The sequence below is a fragment of the Tiliqua scincoides genome, chromosome 2 (assembly GCF_035046505.1).
Source record: "Tiliqua scincoides isolate rTilSci1 chromosome 2, rTilSci1.hap2, whole genome shotgun sequence".
NCBI lineage: Eukaryota > Metazoa > Chordata > Lepidosauria > Squamata > Scincidae > Tiliqua > Tiliqua scincoides.
Window position 1 is genome coordinate 136,908,971 of NC_089822.1, and position 19,022 is coordinate 136,927,992.

Sequence of the window (19,022 nt, forward strand, 5' to 3'; positions counted from 1 at the left end):
CTTAGGATTGCACTAGAAATTGATTCAAGGGTTGTTGTTTTTTTTGTTTTTTTTAAGATTGTGCTTATTAATAGTGGTTGCAAGGGTTTGATAGAGATGTTAAAGAAATTGGCTGGCCGCATCTGCATATGGTAGAGATGAGTGTACATGATCTTCAGATTCTATTCCAGACTTAAAATCAGATTCTTCAAAAACAGCTTTAACTCTAGCCTAAGCAATGCACCCATTGGCTTCCTCTTCTAATCCATGTTTCTCTAAATGACCCCTTCATCACAGATCCATATGATGCATTGACAAGAATGCACTGTGTTTTTTTTCCTTTTTAGAAAAGAAAAAAACCAAGAGCAAAACAGTAACAAAATACCTCATAACCTTCAAATCAATATGTAGGCAGAGTCAAAAAGTGATAGACAAAGAAAGAAGGATTTATTCTAAAAAACAACAACAATGAAGATGGAAAAGCAGAATGTAAGAAGAAGATTGAGATATAATTTTAGCCAACCGATTAGCTTTTTGCAAGGACTTTTCAGCATAGGTTCATCTCCACCCCTTTTTGACCCCTTCCATATGGCACACTTTATCACAATAGCACTTTGCATTTGGACTCAAATTTTATACTATTTTCACCAAGTAGGAGGGAGAATCTAGAGAAGTTTGGGTGAGATGGTTCAGCACTAAGGGCTGCAGCGAAATCATTTTCATTATTACCTCCAACCTAAAGTTTACATCTCATTTCCTGAAATAAGACAGACTATGTATTACTGGTCACTAATCAGTCAGTATAGAGCCAATTCCTGGATTCTGTCGCACCCGAGAGTGACCAATAGACAGAATCCAAGCAGCTAATTCAAGTCCCAATTGTTTCTATTTAACCTTAACAGACAAGTAATGTATTAAAACTTGAAAAAAAACTGTGAGGTGTTGTGGGTCTGTCCTTGCTTAGATATAAGGGTTTTGCCTAGACATAAGTGGGTTTTGGTCTCTCCTCAGTGCTGTCTACAATTGCATTCCCTTTATTTGCTTCCACAACTGCAAGACTGCCATACTGAATGGGGGAACAGTGCTGTGATAGGGGCCAAACCAGCCTATCATCTCTGATAAAAAGACCTCCACCAATAGGGACTATTGAGGGGCATGCAATGTACCTCTCTTGCAGTGTGTACAAGCAGACTTCTCTAGCCAGAATATGCACAAAACCTGTGCATCCTCAGAGATTCATGCAATATTCAGCCTGCTGTCCACACATATCCTGCAGCAGGTCGTAACGATGGGCACTGCATGAGCTGTAAATTAAGTAGAGATGTATGCCATCTGGCCAAGGCTGGAAGTACACAGACTCCAGATGGTGACAGGGAACTTTTCTGTGATCCAACTAACTTGATGCTCAGAGGTGTACCAGGGAGCGAAGCAGCTAGAACTGTGCTGTCCAGTGTTCTAGAATGCTCAGCAATGCAACAGCATTAGCCCTTCCTTGCTTCCCCCTATACAGTACATTAAATCAATTGGCACGATGTGGCTGCATGATATAAAGGGCACCTATTCAAAAGAAATACCTAAATTTGTACATTTTCATATATGGAACCAGGACAACATCTTCGGCATCCATCCTTTAGAGATGGATGCTGTAAAATAGTGTCAGACATAAGACCCATGGGCTGAATGTGGCTCCTGGAAGCAATTTATCTAACCCCCATTATAATTGGACTCTCCCAGCATAATCATTGGGCTCTCTCATATCTTGAAAATATGAACCAGATTTGCACATCTTCTCTTCTGTCATTTGCAGCTTAAGAGTTTCTGTGTGAGAACCAAGTGCTTATTTTTGACCATCATCTGCTTAACGATGACACTTCCTGCTTAATGATGTCATTTCCGGCCCTCAGCAGGCACTATGAATGCTAACATTGGCCCTCTGTATGAAACAAGTTTGACACCACTGCTCTAAAATGCTCTAAAACAGGATACCTATTCAGTAAGATGAAACATTCATCTGATGAGAACAGCCTTAGAGCATGAAGTGGGGGGCAAGCTATGCCATAACCAGGTATGTTTTTGCATTTCACACATGCACAATAATATACAAGCGCATGGCTCAAATAAAAGGGACTGAAAATTTTTACTGAAGGCACTAGCTTCATTGCTGAGTCTGTTTCCCTCTCATTTCTGCAGTTTTCCAAACGCACAGGGCTCAAACGTAATGAGTGAAACACACCATCTGTTAATAAGGCATTCAAGAATAACACAACACTCACCTGGACGAGCTTTTAAAAACCGCCCAGCTGGAGAACACCTTTGAAGGTATCTGACTGTGCAAAGGTTTGAGGAGAAAAGCAACCCCTGGGATCTTGCAGAAAAAGTGCTCAAATTGACTCATGCTGTGAAGCTTGAATTCAAATGGCAACACCTGTGAGAGGTACGCAAGTGTCTGGACAACTGGCAACACTGGCCAAACTGCCTCGCCTTCCAGGTAAACGGCAATTTACATTCAGTGAAAAGGCAGCTGTGCACCAAGATAGTCGGGGCCAAATGGTGATGTGGCAGTTTTGTGACTGGAACAGTTGTTTTGTTGTTGTTGTTTAAACCTGATTTGGGTGCAGACAGTCATGTGCAGGTAAAGAGGATTTAACCCTTTCTCCCTGTGCTGATTTCGCAACTTAAATCCTCCCTCAGAACTTGTTGGCAGAGGGGAAAACCAACAGAGGAGGAAACCAACAGGTACAGTGTTTGTCCCCACAGTTTTTCCTCCATGACTAATAGACATGGGGGGAGGAGTTGGTGTGGGAGCCACAGTGCTGGGGAAAGGTTAGTGTGGGTTTGGCAATTCTCTGATTCAGGATGGAAATTCCGACACTCCAGTCATGGCAGCCTCCCCCACCAGTTCCAAAGAAGGAGATCTGTAGTCATGCCGATCATACCCAGCTCTGCCTCTTTACTCCAGAACCTTCTCCATCCAATCCTGCATCCCTGTCTGCCTGACATTTCTGATTGGATGCTTTTTTGTCACCTCAAACTCAGAATGTCTTTGCCTCCCTCTTCAATGACAACAAAGTCATTACCCACCCCGCTGAGTGAGCTCAAAGCTTTGGCTTTGTCTGGGACTCATCCCTCTTCTTCTTTCCCATATCCAGTCTACCCAAATCATGTCACTGCTCCCTCTGCAACAATGCAGAAATAATCCCTTCCTCTCTGTCCCCTCAGTGAAGACAGTAGTTGATGTCCTGTTCATCGCTTCTTTCAACTATTGCAACCTTCTCCTCTAGGATGTCTTCCATTGGCTCACCTCCATACAGCATTCTGCCGTCAAAATCATTACTTCTCTTGTCACTCGAATCATATCACACTTCTTAAATTCATGCACCGGATTCCTGTCAACTCCTGTATTCAGCACAAGCTCTGGTTCCTTACTCTGAGCCTGCCATAGCCTCGTCCTGTCTTACCTCTCTGTCTCATATCCTGCTACGCTCCTGTTCGTGACCTTTACTTCTCTGGTTCCACTGTCCTCAACTGCCTGAAAGTCTCCTGCTCTCTCAAACACTTGCTGTCCCTTGTGCCTGAAACACCCTCCCATGCTCTCTTTCTCTCTCCGACTCCTTAAAAAAACCTCCTCATCACCCACCATTTCCATGAAGTCTTTGAAAGTACTCCCAAGTCCCTTTACCCTACTGTGATTAAGCCTATATATGTGTACATGAAATAATTGCATATTCTTCCCCATTTACTCTGGCACCACACCTTTCCCTCTATGTCTATTTTTTTTTAAATTTTGAACCCATCAGGGCAGCAGCTTGTCTTCTTTTGCAAAGTGCCATGCGCATGGATGATGTAGAGTAGACTAATAACAACAACCTCATTTGAAATCCTCCACCATTCAAATATCACAAGGAATGAGTTACTAGAGCAGGAGTGTCAAACATAAGGCACACAGTCCAAATAGGGTCCATGGCTTTTTATCCAGCCGCCATGATAACTAAGTTCTCCCAGCACCACCATTAGCTGCTTTCAGTTATGGAGCTGTGAAGTGACACCTCAGCAGTAGCAGCAATGCTGAAAGGGTGGCCCATGTGATAACTGGGCTTTCCCAAATCTTGAAAATATTATCAAAAATTGCACATTTTCTCTTCTGTCATTTGCAGCTAATGAGTTCCTACTTGAGAACAAAGTGTTTATTTCTAGTCATCATCTGCATAACAATGTCACTTCCTGCTTAATGACATCACTTCCAGTCCTCAGCAGGCACCATGAATGCTATTTGGCCTGTGTTATGAAATAAGTTTGAATTTCTAGAACAGTGTTTCTTAAACAGTGGGTCAGAACCCACAAAAGGGGGGGGGGGTCACGAGCCAATTTCAGCTGGGTATCCATTTGTTTCATGTGCTACAAACATGTGCTGCAAACGTGTGCAAACGTGTGCTACCACGTTTTCCAGACTCACAAAGAGAGTCTGGTCCAACAAGAAGCTGACAGAACATATCAAGATCCAGGTCTACAGAGCTTGCGTCCTGAGTACACTTCTGTACTGCAGCGAGTCATGGACTCTCCGCTCACAACAGGAGAGGAAACTGAGCGCTTTCCACATGCGCTGCCTCCGACGCATTTTCTGCATCACCTGGCAGGACAAAGTTCCAAACAACACAGGTGTGTTCCAAACAACACAGGAAGGTGCTGGAATCCCTAGCATGTGTGCACTGCTGAAACAGAGACGCCTGCGTTGGCTCGGTCATGTCGTGGGAATGGATGATGGCCAGATCCCAAAGGATCTCCTCTATGGAGAACTCGTGCAAGGAAAGTGCCCTACAGGTAGACCACAGCTGCGATTCAAGGACATCTGCAAGAGGGATCTGAAGGCCTTAGGAGTGGACCTCAACAGGTGGGAAACCCTGGCCTCTGAGTGGCCCGCTTGGAGGCACGCTGTGCAGCATGGCCTTTCCCAGTTTGAAGAGACACTTGGCCAACAGACTGAGGCAAAGAGGCAAAGAAGGAAGGCCCATAGCCAGGGAGACAGACCAGGGACAGACTGCACTTGCTCCCAGTGTGGAAGGGATTGTCACAGCCACACTAGACGCTGTTTTCAGAACCACTTTTCAGAGCGCAATACCATAGTCTTTCGAGACTGAAGGTTGCCAACAACAACAATCCATTTGTTTCAATGTGTATTCTATTTTTAATATATTAGGCTTGATGCTACCATGGTGTGTGACTGCATTTGTGGAAATGTTACATATCTGTACTTTGAAAAGGCTACTGTGTATATGCTTTTAACTATGATAACCAATGGGGCTTACTCCCCGGTAAGTGTGGATCAAACTGCAGCCTTTGAGATGTTTGGGGAATTTTATTAAAACAGATCAGCAACTGCTTGGGAGGTTTAGGAGGCTTCTTTATTTTAAATAAATTTTTAAACTTAGGTTTATTGTAAATTTCTAAGGGCGCAATTCTAACCCACTTTCCAGCCGTGACATAAGGGCAGTGCAGCTACAAGATAAGGGAACAAACATTCCCTTACTTTGAGGAGGCCTCCGTGAATGCCACCCAACTGCAGGATGCAGCACACATCCCACTGGCACAGCTATGCCAGTGCTGGAAAGCTGGTTAGGATTTGGGCCTGATTTACTTAATAAATTGATTTGATTTTGTCATATAGGGGGTGTTAATTTTTCTGCTTGATGATGTCACTTCCAGTCATGACATCACTTCTGGTGGGTCTCAAGAGATTGCCATTCTAAAAAATAGATTCCAGTGCTACAAAGTTTAAGAACCACTGGATTAGAATGTTCTCACCATGACCCTAAGTTCTTTTACAGCAGTGCAAAAATCACATTGTGCCCTCTAGAGTCTCTGGTGAAAACAGCTGGAGGACACACACACCAACTAGCAGATCTCGGATGCCCACCAGAGAAGGTATAGCTGCAACAGGGAGTGGTTAGGGAATCAGGGTGGGGATTGGGCAGGTAGTGGGTGGTTTGGGGAATCTCAGCGACAGCAACACACACCAAGATGCCATACCCCTTTCTTGGTCTGCACCCACTCCTTGACTCTCCTTGAACAGAAAAAGACCTGGGGTAGGTCCAAGGAGATCCACTGATGGCCAGGTGGCCTACAGAGACGTAAGTATTTTTACTTACCTCTCCTGGGCCCTCTGGTTACTCACTCTATAACCACAGGATGCATCATGCACTCTGTTGGCACCACTGCATCATGTGTACTGGTGGGGGATAGGACTGAGCCATTAGTCTTCAGCAGTACTGCCTCACTTTCTGCACTGTGTCTGCCTGATTTGCTCTCTAACACCACCCTACTATACATCATGCCAAAAGCTACAGAGTGCTTATGTGAGTGGAATCAGCGAATCTGTTGAATTATGGAAATGTGATATCAACTTGCCTGGTGTTTCTTAGCCATCTCGAGGCTCAGTCAGTTTAAAGAGTAGGAACTGGGAACAGAGACTTAGTGGATTAGTCACAACAGGCCATTAATCTCTGCATCCCCTATTTTAATCCTGTCATGACCAATGTGATTGAAAAATCATTGTGAGCACATGACCACATAAGCACCTAAGCAGGGTTCAAATATGCCTCAAATTCAGCTGAAGAGGTCACAGTTTCTTTATTTAGTAATGGCATTTAACAGGAATTCAGTGATCTTGTTTCCCCTGACTGTTATTGTAGAATATGTGAGCCCCGTTGCAGCAAATCTTTTGTGTCACCCTACGCACTGTCCCCAACCACATAAAGTACTTTATGCTGACTTGGTGCTTCAATTGTATCAAGCTAATTAAGTCTGAACTGACACCTGACAAACACTCCTCTAACAAAAACTGAAACTTGATTTTTTTGTACCATGCTATGCACACAAATTTATGTTGCGCAAACACTGGTGCCTAAGAGCTGATTCACACAACCACATTTATCATGTGATTGCTGCAACTACTATACCATCTCATAGACTGGCAGTGTGAACTATCACAGATCAGTCACTATGAAATGCAGTTGTCTTATCTCTCCAATCACTAGCTGCAATTTTAACAAGTATTGCACTGATTTTACGGCTCAGTAAGTGTCACTCACACTGTGGGAATGAGAGTGATGACAATCCATCACACTCTAGCATGATCAAGAAACAGAATCACAGGCAGGAAGTGGTGTAGGTTCAAGGAGACCCATTGATGGCCAGGCAATGGGCAGGAAGGGGCCAGCTTAGGGCCCAATCCTATCCAACTTTCCTGCACTGGTACAAACATAATGCAGCCCTGAGGTAAAGGAACAAATGTTCCCATATCTTGAGGAGGCCTCTGTGGGGACTGCTTCCCCACCACAGGATGAAACACGCGCCCCATTGGCACAGCTGCACCAGCACTGGAAAACTGGATAGGATTGGGCTCTTAGTTCAAAGTGGATTCCACTGAGTTCTGTGGGACAAAGGAACTGTGCCATAGTTGAAGTGTGAAGATGGGGAAATCAACTGAGCTTTTCATCTTGCCCACTCTATTGTATCTTACTGGTTTTCATGCAACACCAACCACCGGTCAAAATGTGAAGTTATTGGCTAGAACATGACCGGCTATTTCTAATAAAGCCAATAGGATGTGATTCCAAGGCCTAGCATAGCATAGCTTGGTATTTACCAAGCAAATACTGAGAAGACTCAGCCTGCTATAGCCAAAGAAGGGAATTTAGCCTCTTATGAGCCTGCTGATCCCTACAAACAGAAGGATACAGAGCAGATTTACTCTTCTCTCAGATAAGCGTGTAAACCTCTGGGGTCCGTAGACTCCTTTGAAGTCAGAGACAATGGCCCAATTCAGAGCCTCCCAAGAACAAGTATGATATCATGAACCTGCTCCCCACTCAAGAGTAGTGGCCTTAGGAAAGGCAACCAACAGCAGCATGAGCTATACTATCTGGCTTGGCATGTCTAGGCCAGGAGCGTACAAGCCTCAGGTTTCCAGGAGCTGCTTCCTTCTGCCAGAGCCTTGAGAGCTATCAGCACAAATTAGCTGCTTCAGGAGACAGGGCATGTTACAAAATGTGGAGATAAGGAAGTGGAGCCAGTTCCACAAGAGTGGCTTGCACAATACTCCCCATACAGCTCAGTAGTCTACTGGGCTAAGATCTGAACCTGTGTTCTCTGGAACTGAGGAGAAACCAAGAGGGAAAAAGAAAAGAAAAAACTTGACCTTCGAGGCCAGATTAGGTGGGTAGGCAGAAGGTTCAGGGGTGAATTTAGGTCATCACTGGAGCTACCAGCAGCTTGAGCATGGCATTCTGCCAATCCCACATGAGGAACTCACCCTGACCTTCTCTAAGCCAACCACAAGCTGTATATATCACCAACCTACAGCACCTCCCCAAATGCTGGCAAATAGAAATGAGGAGGAATTGGTGACTGGTAGAAAGTGACATTTGCACCTGAACACAGACAGCACTACTTGAAACAAAAGGAGAAGAAATTGGAAGTTGTAAACTTAAGGAGCAAGAAGAGCCTGTATAAGGATATCTGGCCTGTATAAGGATGCACACCAAGAGCCTGTATAAGGATATCTGGCAGGTCTTCATGGTTTTTATTTCAAGGACAAGATGTGCTTATGCTGTGCATCTCATTCACCCATGCAGGAGATTTCAGCATGCTTTGGTTTCTCATTTGTTTGTGAGAAAAATGGAGGTGGAGGTAACTAGCACAACATTAAGTGTACCCTACAGACCTAAATCCCCACTACTGCTGTGGGAATATCCCTATAAAAACCCTTCATCGTGCTAAAATCTGAACTTTGAAAGTCCCTGGGATCATACACTCACAGCATTATTAAACATGACCTTGTGTTTTCCAAGGCAATCACTCAGGTTTCTGGCATAGTACAGTAACCACCAGGGTCAGATCTTTTGGGAGAAGAGCAAATCCTTATTGAATTTTTTAGGAAAACTCAGTAATTTTACTGCCCTTCAGGAGACAAGGCAAGGAAGGTTTATAAACGCTAGTTCTTTTCTTCTTTTAGACTACAAGTGACCAACACACAGCTAGTAAACTTTTTTTTTTTGTGGGTTAGTAAATTCCGTAGACCTAATTGTTGTGAGCTGTCTCACAGAGTATCTAGAGTGGACCTCAAAACTGAATGTTTTCATTTAAAAATGCAATTCTTCATTTGTTGAATAAGGGAACTCTATCACAATGAGGTCAACAACAGCTTCTATGGTTCTGGTAGCTATGCTCTGAAAATAATTTTGTCTCTAAGGTCTGATGTTGTAATTTAATTAACTGCACAATAGCATGACAAAATTTAGAAATAGTTACATGCGACAGATTTTAATCTTGACTTCTAGTGAGACACCAGCTGAGATAGCCTTTTGCCTTAGGTTTAGCTGTCTGATAAAAATAATTCTTAGACAATTTGTGCAGCATAATTAAGCTATCCTTCTGTGACATATTCCCACCAGCTAAAAATATGGAGATTTCTACAATTAAGGGGCATGTTCACAAATGCTGCCCAGACACTGATCTATCTGGGTGGTCACACACCATGGAGATCTCCCTCTCTGTTAAACTCCTGGGCACACTGATTGAAATTAGGATCTCACCAGGTCACAACTGTAAACTCACTGAACCTCACTCACCATTTTAAATTCTTAGAACTCTCAGATAAGATCTTCAGATGTCTAGCTCTTAGTAGACTGCCCACTTCCTCGATGTTTAATGTATTCCCCCAGAAGCCAGTCCGACTGATGTCAGAGGATGTCTCTGCCCACAGTCTCTTCAAGGTTTAGAAAGCTGCCTAGAGCTATTTTAACACAATATCCGGTTTTTGTTGAAAACCTGAAGTCATTTTAGAAGGCTTCAGGTAACATTCTGAGCCTTGGAGAGGCCACTCTTGGTGGCACGCAGCCTCTCCTGGGCTCAGAAAATCTCCTAGACATTGCTGGAAGGAGGTTCTGGTTGTGTCTGGGAGGTCTGTGGAGGGGGGGTGATCTTGGGGGTCAAGTATCCATGGAAGGTAAATCTGCGGATGTTGAATTTGCAGATGAATAGGTCCCATCTGTATTATGAAAAAAGGGCAGCAGTCATAAAACTAAAATAACTAATAGTGGTGTTGTCTTTACTGGTAAATAAGGGTTGCATTCTGCAGCCATTAATGATGGGCAAGCCTAATGGTTCTTGGGATATGTCCACCTAGTTCCTCAAACATTTGGAAGTAGTGCACTTTATCCACAACCAATAGGAGTTAAAGCAGGAGCACAACAGCGACCAATTCTTCCCATCCACTTGAGCCTCCAAACAAATCTTCCCCTTTCCACATCAGCCTCCAACATCCTTTCATCCTGCCCACCACAGGGAGAGATGTTGTTGCAGCACCAAGGAAGGGAGGAAGAGAGACCTCCCTAAACTGCAGTAGCAGCAGCAAGGTGAGTGGGTACATGAGAAGAACTGAATTTTTCTCTGTCCCAGATCATAGTTCAAGCGGGAACATCTGGGGGCTTCTAATGCTCACTTTAAGTATGAAGTGACCATTATAAGCTACCAGAATTCATATACACAACCTGGGAATTGCAAACTTTGGTAGTTATCTCTAGCAGTCACAGATACACTCTTGGCTATCAGTGGAAACATCTCCTTCCCTATGACATAACTGTTAAAATGCAAAATAACATTTTTTTCAAAATATACCAAGAGGGAGATCCCACATACGGTTCTTGTTCTTATCGTAAATAACCCCATCTCATTTACTGGCATGCATCACTTAACAACAGGGATATGTTCTCCTATCCCTGTTGTTATGCGATTCGGTCATTAAGGGCACAATCCTAACCCCTTATGTCAGTGCTTTCCAGCACTGGTATAGCGGTGCCAATGGGACATATGCTGAATCCCGCAGTTGGGTGTCACTCATGAAAGCCTCCTCCAAGTAAGGGAATGTTTGTTCCCTTACCTCAGGGCAGCATTGCCCTTAGTGCTGGAAAGCACTGACATAAGGGGTTAGGATTGCGCCCTAAGTGAACATTCAGCCCAATCTAATGCCTTTATTGTGTAAACAGACACTCCCTGCCAGATACTTGCTGGCTGTGCAGGCTACTGGAGACTGATTGCCTCTTCTTTGTGTTAAGAGCCTCTTTGATGTGTAAACAATGCTCTGCTGCAGGCTATGAGAGTCCTGACTGATTCATTAAGAGCCTCTTTGTTTGTTGTGCTTTGACTTGTACTTGCATACTGTACCCCTACTCCATCCAAAAACTGAATTTGGATCTTCTGCTTTTAACTTCCCACCCCATCTGAACCTTGCTTTCTCTGGGCTAGAATGTTGGTCACTGATATGAGGGATATGTGTTGCAAGACTACGTAACTTGGATATCTTTCAAAGACAAGTTCCTATTTCTCCCAAATAAGAAAATAAGCAACAGTGCTGCTAAAGCATACACAGGCTACCTTATAGGCCCCACTGCAATGACCTGTGACACCAACATCAGCTTCAAGTATTGGAAGCATTTGCTTTTTGTGCTATGACTCTATGGGCAAAAGGTAACTGCAGATGCACAGGTTTCAGCTGCACATAGAGACTGAATGCATGAAGTAAGACAAAGGGGTGTGGATGTTATTATTGCCCTTCCCTGTTACTGAGACTATCTCTGACACAATGTAAAGACACTTAAAGCTGCTAAAGATTATCAGTTGGCAACAGCCAAGTTGAGAGGTTTCAGTAGGGTTTGTGTCACCTGGTATGAGAGCTCATTAGACCACACAAAATAAATTACTATATCATACGCACAGCCTAAATGCAGTGCCATCATTAGGGTTGGTATCAACCCTTTTGGTTGGCAACCTTCAGTCTCGAAAGACTATGGTATAAGCCTACAGCACCCGGTATTCCCAGGCGGTCTCCCATCCAAGTACTAACCAGGCCTGACCCTGCTTAGCTTCCGAGATCAGACAAGATCAGGCATACGCAGGGTAACAGTTTTTATTTATTTTAATATATACAGTAACAGTACATGTCACCCAACAAATCAGTAACCAACAAAAAACCAGTGGCCAACTTGATATAAGAGTTCTAGTATTAGCTCTGACACAAAGAAATGAGAGCTGACTCATACTAACATCTTATTGATTCCCTGCATTGTCATCATAACACTTCATTGGCTCTTGGAACAATCAGTGTCATTAGTCAGTTTTGAGTTAAGCAAATACACTTTTTGAGTGTCAGTTTTGAGTTAAGCAAATACATAAGGCAGTTATGTTTTAATTTTCTGGTTATTTAGCTATAACTTTTGATAAAATACAGATATTGCAATGTGGTTTGTTTCATGGCATTTTGCATTAAAGGATGCATATGATGGTATTATTCAAAAATACCAAGATTTTCACAATTTTGGCCACTAGTGGTGTCACTCACACACACCCAAGTGTGTCACCCGGTACAGTCTGCACCCCCAGTGACACCATTGGCCAAGTTGAAATTGTGACATTGTTCCAACTACTCACTTTCAGCCGCAGCTCTACAGCAGGCTACATTTTCACTTGGCCAAGGAAGGCTTGCGCATGGGTTAGCGGACTGGCAGTTTACTACTGGTGATCTCTCTTTTTTCATAAATGGCAGGTATTGGTCTCAATAACATACGGTGCAATCCAAACTGCACCCATGGTCAGTGCAAGGGAGTGTCACAAACGTGCCATAAAGCACGTTTGTGCCTCCATAGAAGTTGGCTGGGTTGGTGCAGGGACGCATGTGGAGGCCACATCCAGCCTCTGCACTGATAGGGATGGGTAAGTACGCGCCAGCCGAGCTCAGCCAGCACGGGTGTCTAGGGGGCAAAGGGAGGGTGGGGAAGAGGCAGGAGGGGACGTTTTGGGGCGGGGGAGGGCAGGCAAAGGGTGGGCCTGTTAGCAGGTAGGCTGATGGGTGGGAGGCAGGGCCAGGATGGCACTTATGCCAGATCCTAGCCCCGTTCCTGGGTAGCCTGGGCTACCCCATTGGGGCTGCTGCAGTGTTACACAGAGTAAGGGGATTTTTTTCCCCTTGCCCCAGGATGGCCTGCAGTCAGCCCCAAACTTGCACTAGAGACAGTGCAGGCCTGCCAGTCTGCCTGTTCCAATGCAAGTTAGGATTGCACTGTGGGGAGCAGGGCTGGAACCAGGCGGATCCTAGCCTGGATCCTAGCCACCATTCCCAAGCAGCGCGGAGCAGCTGCAAGCCACTCCGCTCTCCTTGGACTTATGCCACCTCCAGAGGTGGCGCAAGTCCGAGGAGACCCATTGGGGCTGCAGTGGCTAACCCTGGGGTAAGGGGAAGAGTTTCCTCTTACTTCCAGTTGAGCCACTTTGGTGCCCTATTTTGCACTAGATACAGCGCAGGCCTCCTGGCTTACCTGTTCCAGTGCAAGATAGGATTGTGCTGTTAATCACACTTAACTTTCTCTAGATTGTACCCACTGCATCATATCTAACAGTAACAGAAAACTATTAGGCAGGGTTAATGTGCAGGAGGCTGTACCGAGACTCTGTTGTCCAACACAAAACTACCTCAACACAAAAATGGCAGCTCTGGTGTATTCGTATCGCCTACCACCAATGTTTCAGATGAGGCTCTAATGTTTACTGTTGCACCTGGCTCCCTCATTTCTAACATTATGAAAACATTACTCAAGGTTTGTGCAATATAAATGACTGTGCAAAGAAATGTGTCAGCCATTATGTGATCAGGAGCATTCCACCTACAGCTGTGAATGTTGCTGCTAATTAATCTGTTGTGCCATTACACGGAAAAAAGGATTTGGGCCACAGAAAGGCATAGCGTCATCCACACACCTTCCAGAGAGTGTCATGATTATCTGGAGGTCTCAGGGAATTGCAGCTGGATGGGACTGTTCTTTAACATTCTTATTTTGACCATTTCACTGGTATTGCAGTCAATGATACCACGTTAAGAGTATTACTAAGAGGACCTGAAAATACATCACCTGGTCCAGAGCACTCAAAATACACCCTTGTTCTCCAGATGGTTTTATTATGGCATTACTTTTCAGTTAAATATTGCTGCTTTACATAAAAAAAGCCCAGCTGGATCAGGCCAAAAGCCCATCTAGTCCAACCTCCTGTATCTCACCAGATGCCGCAGGGAACACGCAAGACACATGCATCCTGGTGACCTCCCTCACATCCAGCATTCTGAGGTAAGAATTTACCTCAGGTATGAATTTACCTCAGGTAAGAGGCTTTCTAAGCCTCTTCTGAATCACTCACTTCTCTTAAAACGTCTGCTACAAAATGCAAACACTGAATTTTTTTTTAATTATTAGAAACAGAAAGCAGTCCAGTCTCCATGAAACTAAAAAGCTTTTTATTTTTTAAAAAATGCTAAACTACATGTTAATCAGCTTTCAAGATACTATTGGGATAAGGAACCTCAATGAGACAGTGGCTTCTCTGTATCAAAACCATTCCTCTCCAATCAAACCAACATTTCAGTAACGAAACCCCTGACTCTGAGTGAATTACCTGTGTGTGAATCAGTGAAGCATGTTAAGTGGTCAGGGATTGGCAAAATGACAACGCAATCATCATTCTGTTTTCCCCCAAATGAAGCACCCTTAACATGCCTTCCAAGTTTAAGTGGTCTGCCACAACTCTTTCAGGGACCATTCATTTCCATTGCAGGATCCCAGGTTGCTGTACTCAAACTGGAGAGAGAGAGAAAGAGAGGAAGGCTGCAATCTGAAACTGGCAGGAGCCTAGTCCACATCTGTAATTTTGAGGTTCAAAATGCAAATGAGTATTTACCAAAGTGCAAGGGTATTGACAGCAAAAGCTGCAATTAAGTAGCTACAATATTATATAAAAAGATACTTCAAACCTATTCTTGCAATCTCTCTGGAAACCGAGCTCTATTATGGCTCCTGGTGGGACGTAAGAAGTCAAGAGACATGACCAAAGAGCCGAGACAGTTATATTTGGTTTGAATAAGCCCAACGCCATTTCAACTGCACATTCTCCTTAGCTGTTATGGCTATACACCTCAATGCACTGACTTAATACTGAATCGGTTCCTCCAAATGTAATCAGCACAAACAACAGTCTCCAGCTTGCTAATGGGCAAAGGAAGGAAAGAACTTTGTTTTAGGTGGAAATCTTACTATACCCACTTTCTTGGGAGTAAATATGACTTACGCTGAGTAGATATGCTGAAGACTACACTGCTAATTTATTTCAGTGTTTCAATGGATATGTGTATTATTTTTTTTTATTATCTATAGTCCTAGTTAAAGGATTAACATTTTAAAAAATCAACTTTTTCCTCCAATTATCCATGCTCAAGTGTATAAATGGAATAATAGAATTCTTAAAAAAAAAAAAAAAGATTTCATTGTGTCATCCTTGAACAAAACACAGCAGGCTTCATTATATTTTGCCCAAACCTTTAAAAAAGCTCCCAGAAAACATGCTTTTTGCACTTGTACAAGCATCAATAGAACAAACAAACGAAGAGAATAGAACCTTCTATTAACAAAACAAAAAAATACTTCAGGATGAATGAGGAGAGAAAATTGGATTTTTTCAAAAATAAAGACCTGGAGGTTAAATGTTTGCAAACAACCTGCACTTGCCTAGATCAAAGTACTAGGCATTTAAAATTATTTAGCATAGCAGCAGGAACAGACTATAAGTTCAAGCCTGTGCATGTCTACTCAGAAGTAAGTCACACTGTGGGGTTTTCTGCCAGGTACGTGTGGCTAGGATTGCAGCTTGTGACTCACATTAACCTGTATTGAAGAAGAGAGATGTCTACCAAAAACTGTTTTCACACCCTATGAAAGATGATGAATGGATATGGAGTCCCTCTGCATAATACAAGAGTCTTCTCCCGCACAAAATATTGTGCTATTTGAACTGTTGAAAGAACTGGTGTAGTCATGTCATCTTCCTTTGCCACTCTAATATCTCAAGGTTTCTTTTTTCCAGCCAGGCTAGCCACACTATTAAAGACAAATTCCTGTTTTGAAAAGAGAAAGCTGGAGCCCCCCCTCCCAAACCTTAAGGATAAGATTACGCAGGCTCTGATGAAATGTGCTGAAGCCCTCCGGATGGAGCTGATGGGCACAGGTGATGTCAATCACAAGCAGAGCAGGAGGCGGCAGTGTTGCCAGACACCCTGAGAATTGGGGTGGGGGTCCTGCAAACAAATACGACGCCCCTTTCACTCATGTCTGTGGCTAGGTTGGAATTTAGGCTTGCACAGTGCAGCACTCATTCTGGACCAATTGTTTTTTGGGTCGGAAGCACATCAGCAGTTGATGATGGGGCCAGCAAGTTACAGGCAAAGAGTGAGTGTGCTGGTGACCACAGAAAAGGACTTTTTTTTTCCTTCGCCAGTGCAGTTCTTGCCCCAACCAGTGGGGGGAGGCTTGCTGGGCACTTCCTCTTCCCCTGCAGTGCCATTACTACCAACTAGACTAGAGCAAAAGCCATGTAGAATGGTAGAGAGCTTCTTTCCCTCTACCTGTCTAAACAAACTGTAGGCTGTTTTCCCTCTTACATCACTTCTGGGCAGGTAGAGTGGGGGGAAGACAAATGTTTCTAAGAGAGAGCAGAAAAGGGGGGGCCCTGCACCCTTTGAAATGAGGTTAGGTGTGGGGAGGGCATATAAGCCAATGCTGCCGTAGAAGCTAAGCAATGTGGCAGCTACAAGGCATTTTCTTGAAGCTGGAGGCTGATTATGCTGCCTTTAGAGAATGGCGGGTGTGTGTGAGAGAAAGCCCCTATTGGACTTGTCCCTCTTGTCTTCTCTCCCTCCTTCCCACCAAGCACCCCAGAGTAAAGAATTCTAAGGGTCTGGTCTGAGGATTTCAAACTGATCATCTGACAACACTGCTGGTCACGGAGGCAAGGGATTCGCATTAGAGATCGCCTCAGATGACACCACTCTGGAGATCAGAGACTCTGGGGCTGGGCGAGACCAGCATAACTGATCAAATGAAGAGAATGCCAAAGAGATGAAGTTGCAAAGGGTCTCCATGCACCGAGGGTGGCAGACTCCACCACTGGTGCCTAGAGCGTGTCTGTAGTGCTGGTGCTTCCAATGCAGCAAGAAGCAGAGCCAACCTCAATATGGGTGGACACACACACACACACAAGGGGAGGTATAAATTAATGTTTCCACTGGCCCAAGCATGACAGGCCTCCTCTGGGGCTTCCCCCTCCTTGATCCAATGGCTCCAGAGCCGATTCACCTCTCCCCAGCTGGCCTCTTGCTTAGAAATTGGCAGCTAAGAGCATCTGCCTATAGAGATGAGAAACAGCAGCCAGGTTCCCAGTTGGGGAGTCAGTTCCATTTGAAGTGACCCAAACTCCCAAGCCAGCCCCCTCCCCTCTCTGATTTGCTCTCTGAGTGCAAACCTAATTATTCCAGCATGAATGATGTGACAAATTAATGAAGCAGCCAAGGCTTTTGAAGCAGAGGAGTGTGTTTTCCCTGAGAATAAATGGCGGTAATGCTTAATGCCAGGCACCAGGTCACACCTGGACATTATTGGACAGGGTCTACTCTGGGACGTCTGGAATGGCTTAAAGGGTGGGTGGAGAAATGTGGGAAGCCACCAAGCACCATACAGGATTCCCAGCCAAAGCAGCATAGGCATCTCAGTTTGATCACTGTGGAGTAAATAGGGGGGGAGGTTGAAACACACCAGTCTGAAACCTTTGCTTTTGAGATGTCCAATGGAATTGCCCTCCCAGGGCAAGAAGTTGTTCACAACTTTCAAAGCCACCAAATATTAAAGGCAACCAAGCAGTGCATGGATTTCCACCAAAGCATGCTCTCCCGGCACCTGAAAATGCTTGATAAAATAAAAGGGGGGGGGGAGAGACACACTGCATTTCATTATTCCAACCAACACCTGGAGACTATTGCACCCTTATAGAATAAACAGAAGGAGCAAACTGGGGGGGGGGGGTTTAACAAATTCACCGTGCTGTTGATTTTTCATTATATACCGCTTGTACTTTTGAAAAAAAAAAAGGCTCAAGGGAAGCAAGAGGCAGTGAGCAGGGAGTGTATCATTTTTTTTGGGGGGGGGGGGTCCTCGCGCTTGTGTTTTGCTGCGTACCTGAAATGCAGACGATGAAATGGGCTTGCAGAAGAAAAAGCACCTCCCAAACAATTTCCATCCTCCGCCGCTTCTCATGCCAAGTGCATCCCTCGGCGAAAGAAGGCGACCAAGATCAATAGCGCAGCTTGCCTGATCCCAGGTAATCTCCTTCCGGACTGGCAGCCTGGATCCCCCAGATGTGCTGACACATGTCCGAGCTCTCTCTTGCCACCGCACGGCTCCAAAGAGACCCCTTCTCCTCTGCCCTCGCCCTCCAGCAAAGACCAAGCAGCCAACCGCTGGCACCAGCTTTTCCCTCCAGGAGAGCGCGAAAAATCCACCAGATCTCCCAACAAGACATAGACAAAAATAAATAAATAAATAAAGCCCAAGCGCTCCGCGCTCCGCGGAAGTCTCGATTCCAAGGGATCCGGTTCGGCAAGTTGTCCCCAAACTCCGCACGCCTCACCACCAGGGCATCGCCTCTCCAGTCACCATCGCGCCGGCGTCTTTCCCTCTCTCCTGCGCGCTACAAAATGATCACAAAGAGCAGATTAATACACACGTTGCGGAGGATTTAAGCTGCTTTTTCCCCCCTCTCTCCCCGGGTCCTTCACCTAGATCGAAGGGGGGGGGGAAAGAGGGAGAAGACGAGATCGGCAGCCAGGTCTCCCTGCCAAGAAGAGAGAACAGCTCCGGCTCCGGTAATCCCCCGGCAAGCACAAGAGGTTTTCCGCACTGCAACTGCAGGGGTCGTTCTTCCCTCGCCTACCGAGCTCTCTGCCTTCTCTCCCAGCCATCGAGGGGAACATAGTGGAAGGCAAGCCGGCAAATAATTAAATAACTGGCTAGAGCTCGCTCTCTCTCTCTCAGCACTGATTCTCAGCCTATCCTTGGCACTTTAGAGCCCAATCCTATGCATGTCTACTCGTAAGTAAGTACAATGCGTCCAATGAGATT

General features: G+C 44.8%; 1 protein-coding gene across 1 annotated transcript in view; it reads right to left on the minus strand.

Moving 5' to 3' along the window:
• Positions 1-18,141, minus strand: part of CA10 (carbonic anhydrase 10) — a 365,626-nt gene extending 347,485 nt beyond the window's left edge. The window contains exon 1 of the mRNA XM_066617463.1: positions 18,081-18,141. Coding sequence (XP_066473560.1) covers positions 18,081-18,141 — 61 coding nt within the window. The remainder of the gene's footprint in view (positions 1-18,080) is intronic.
• Between the last annotated feature and the right edge of the window lie 881 nt (positions 18,142-19,022).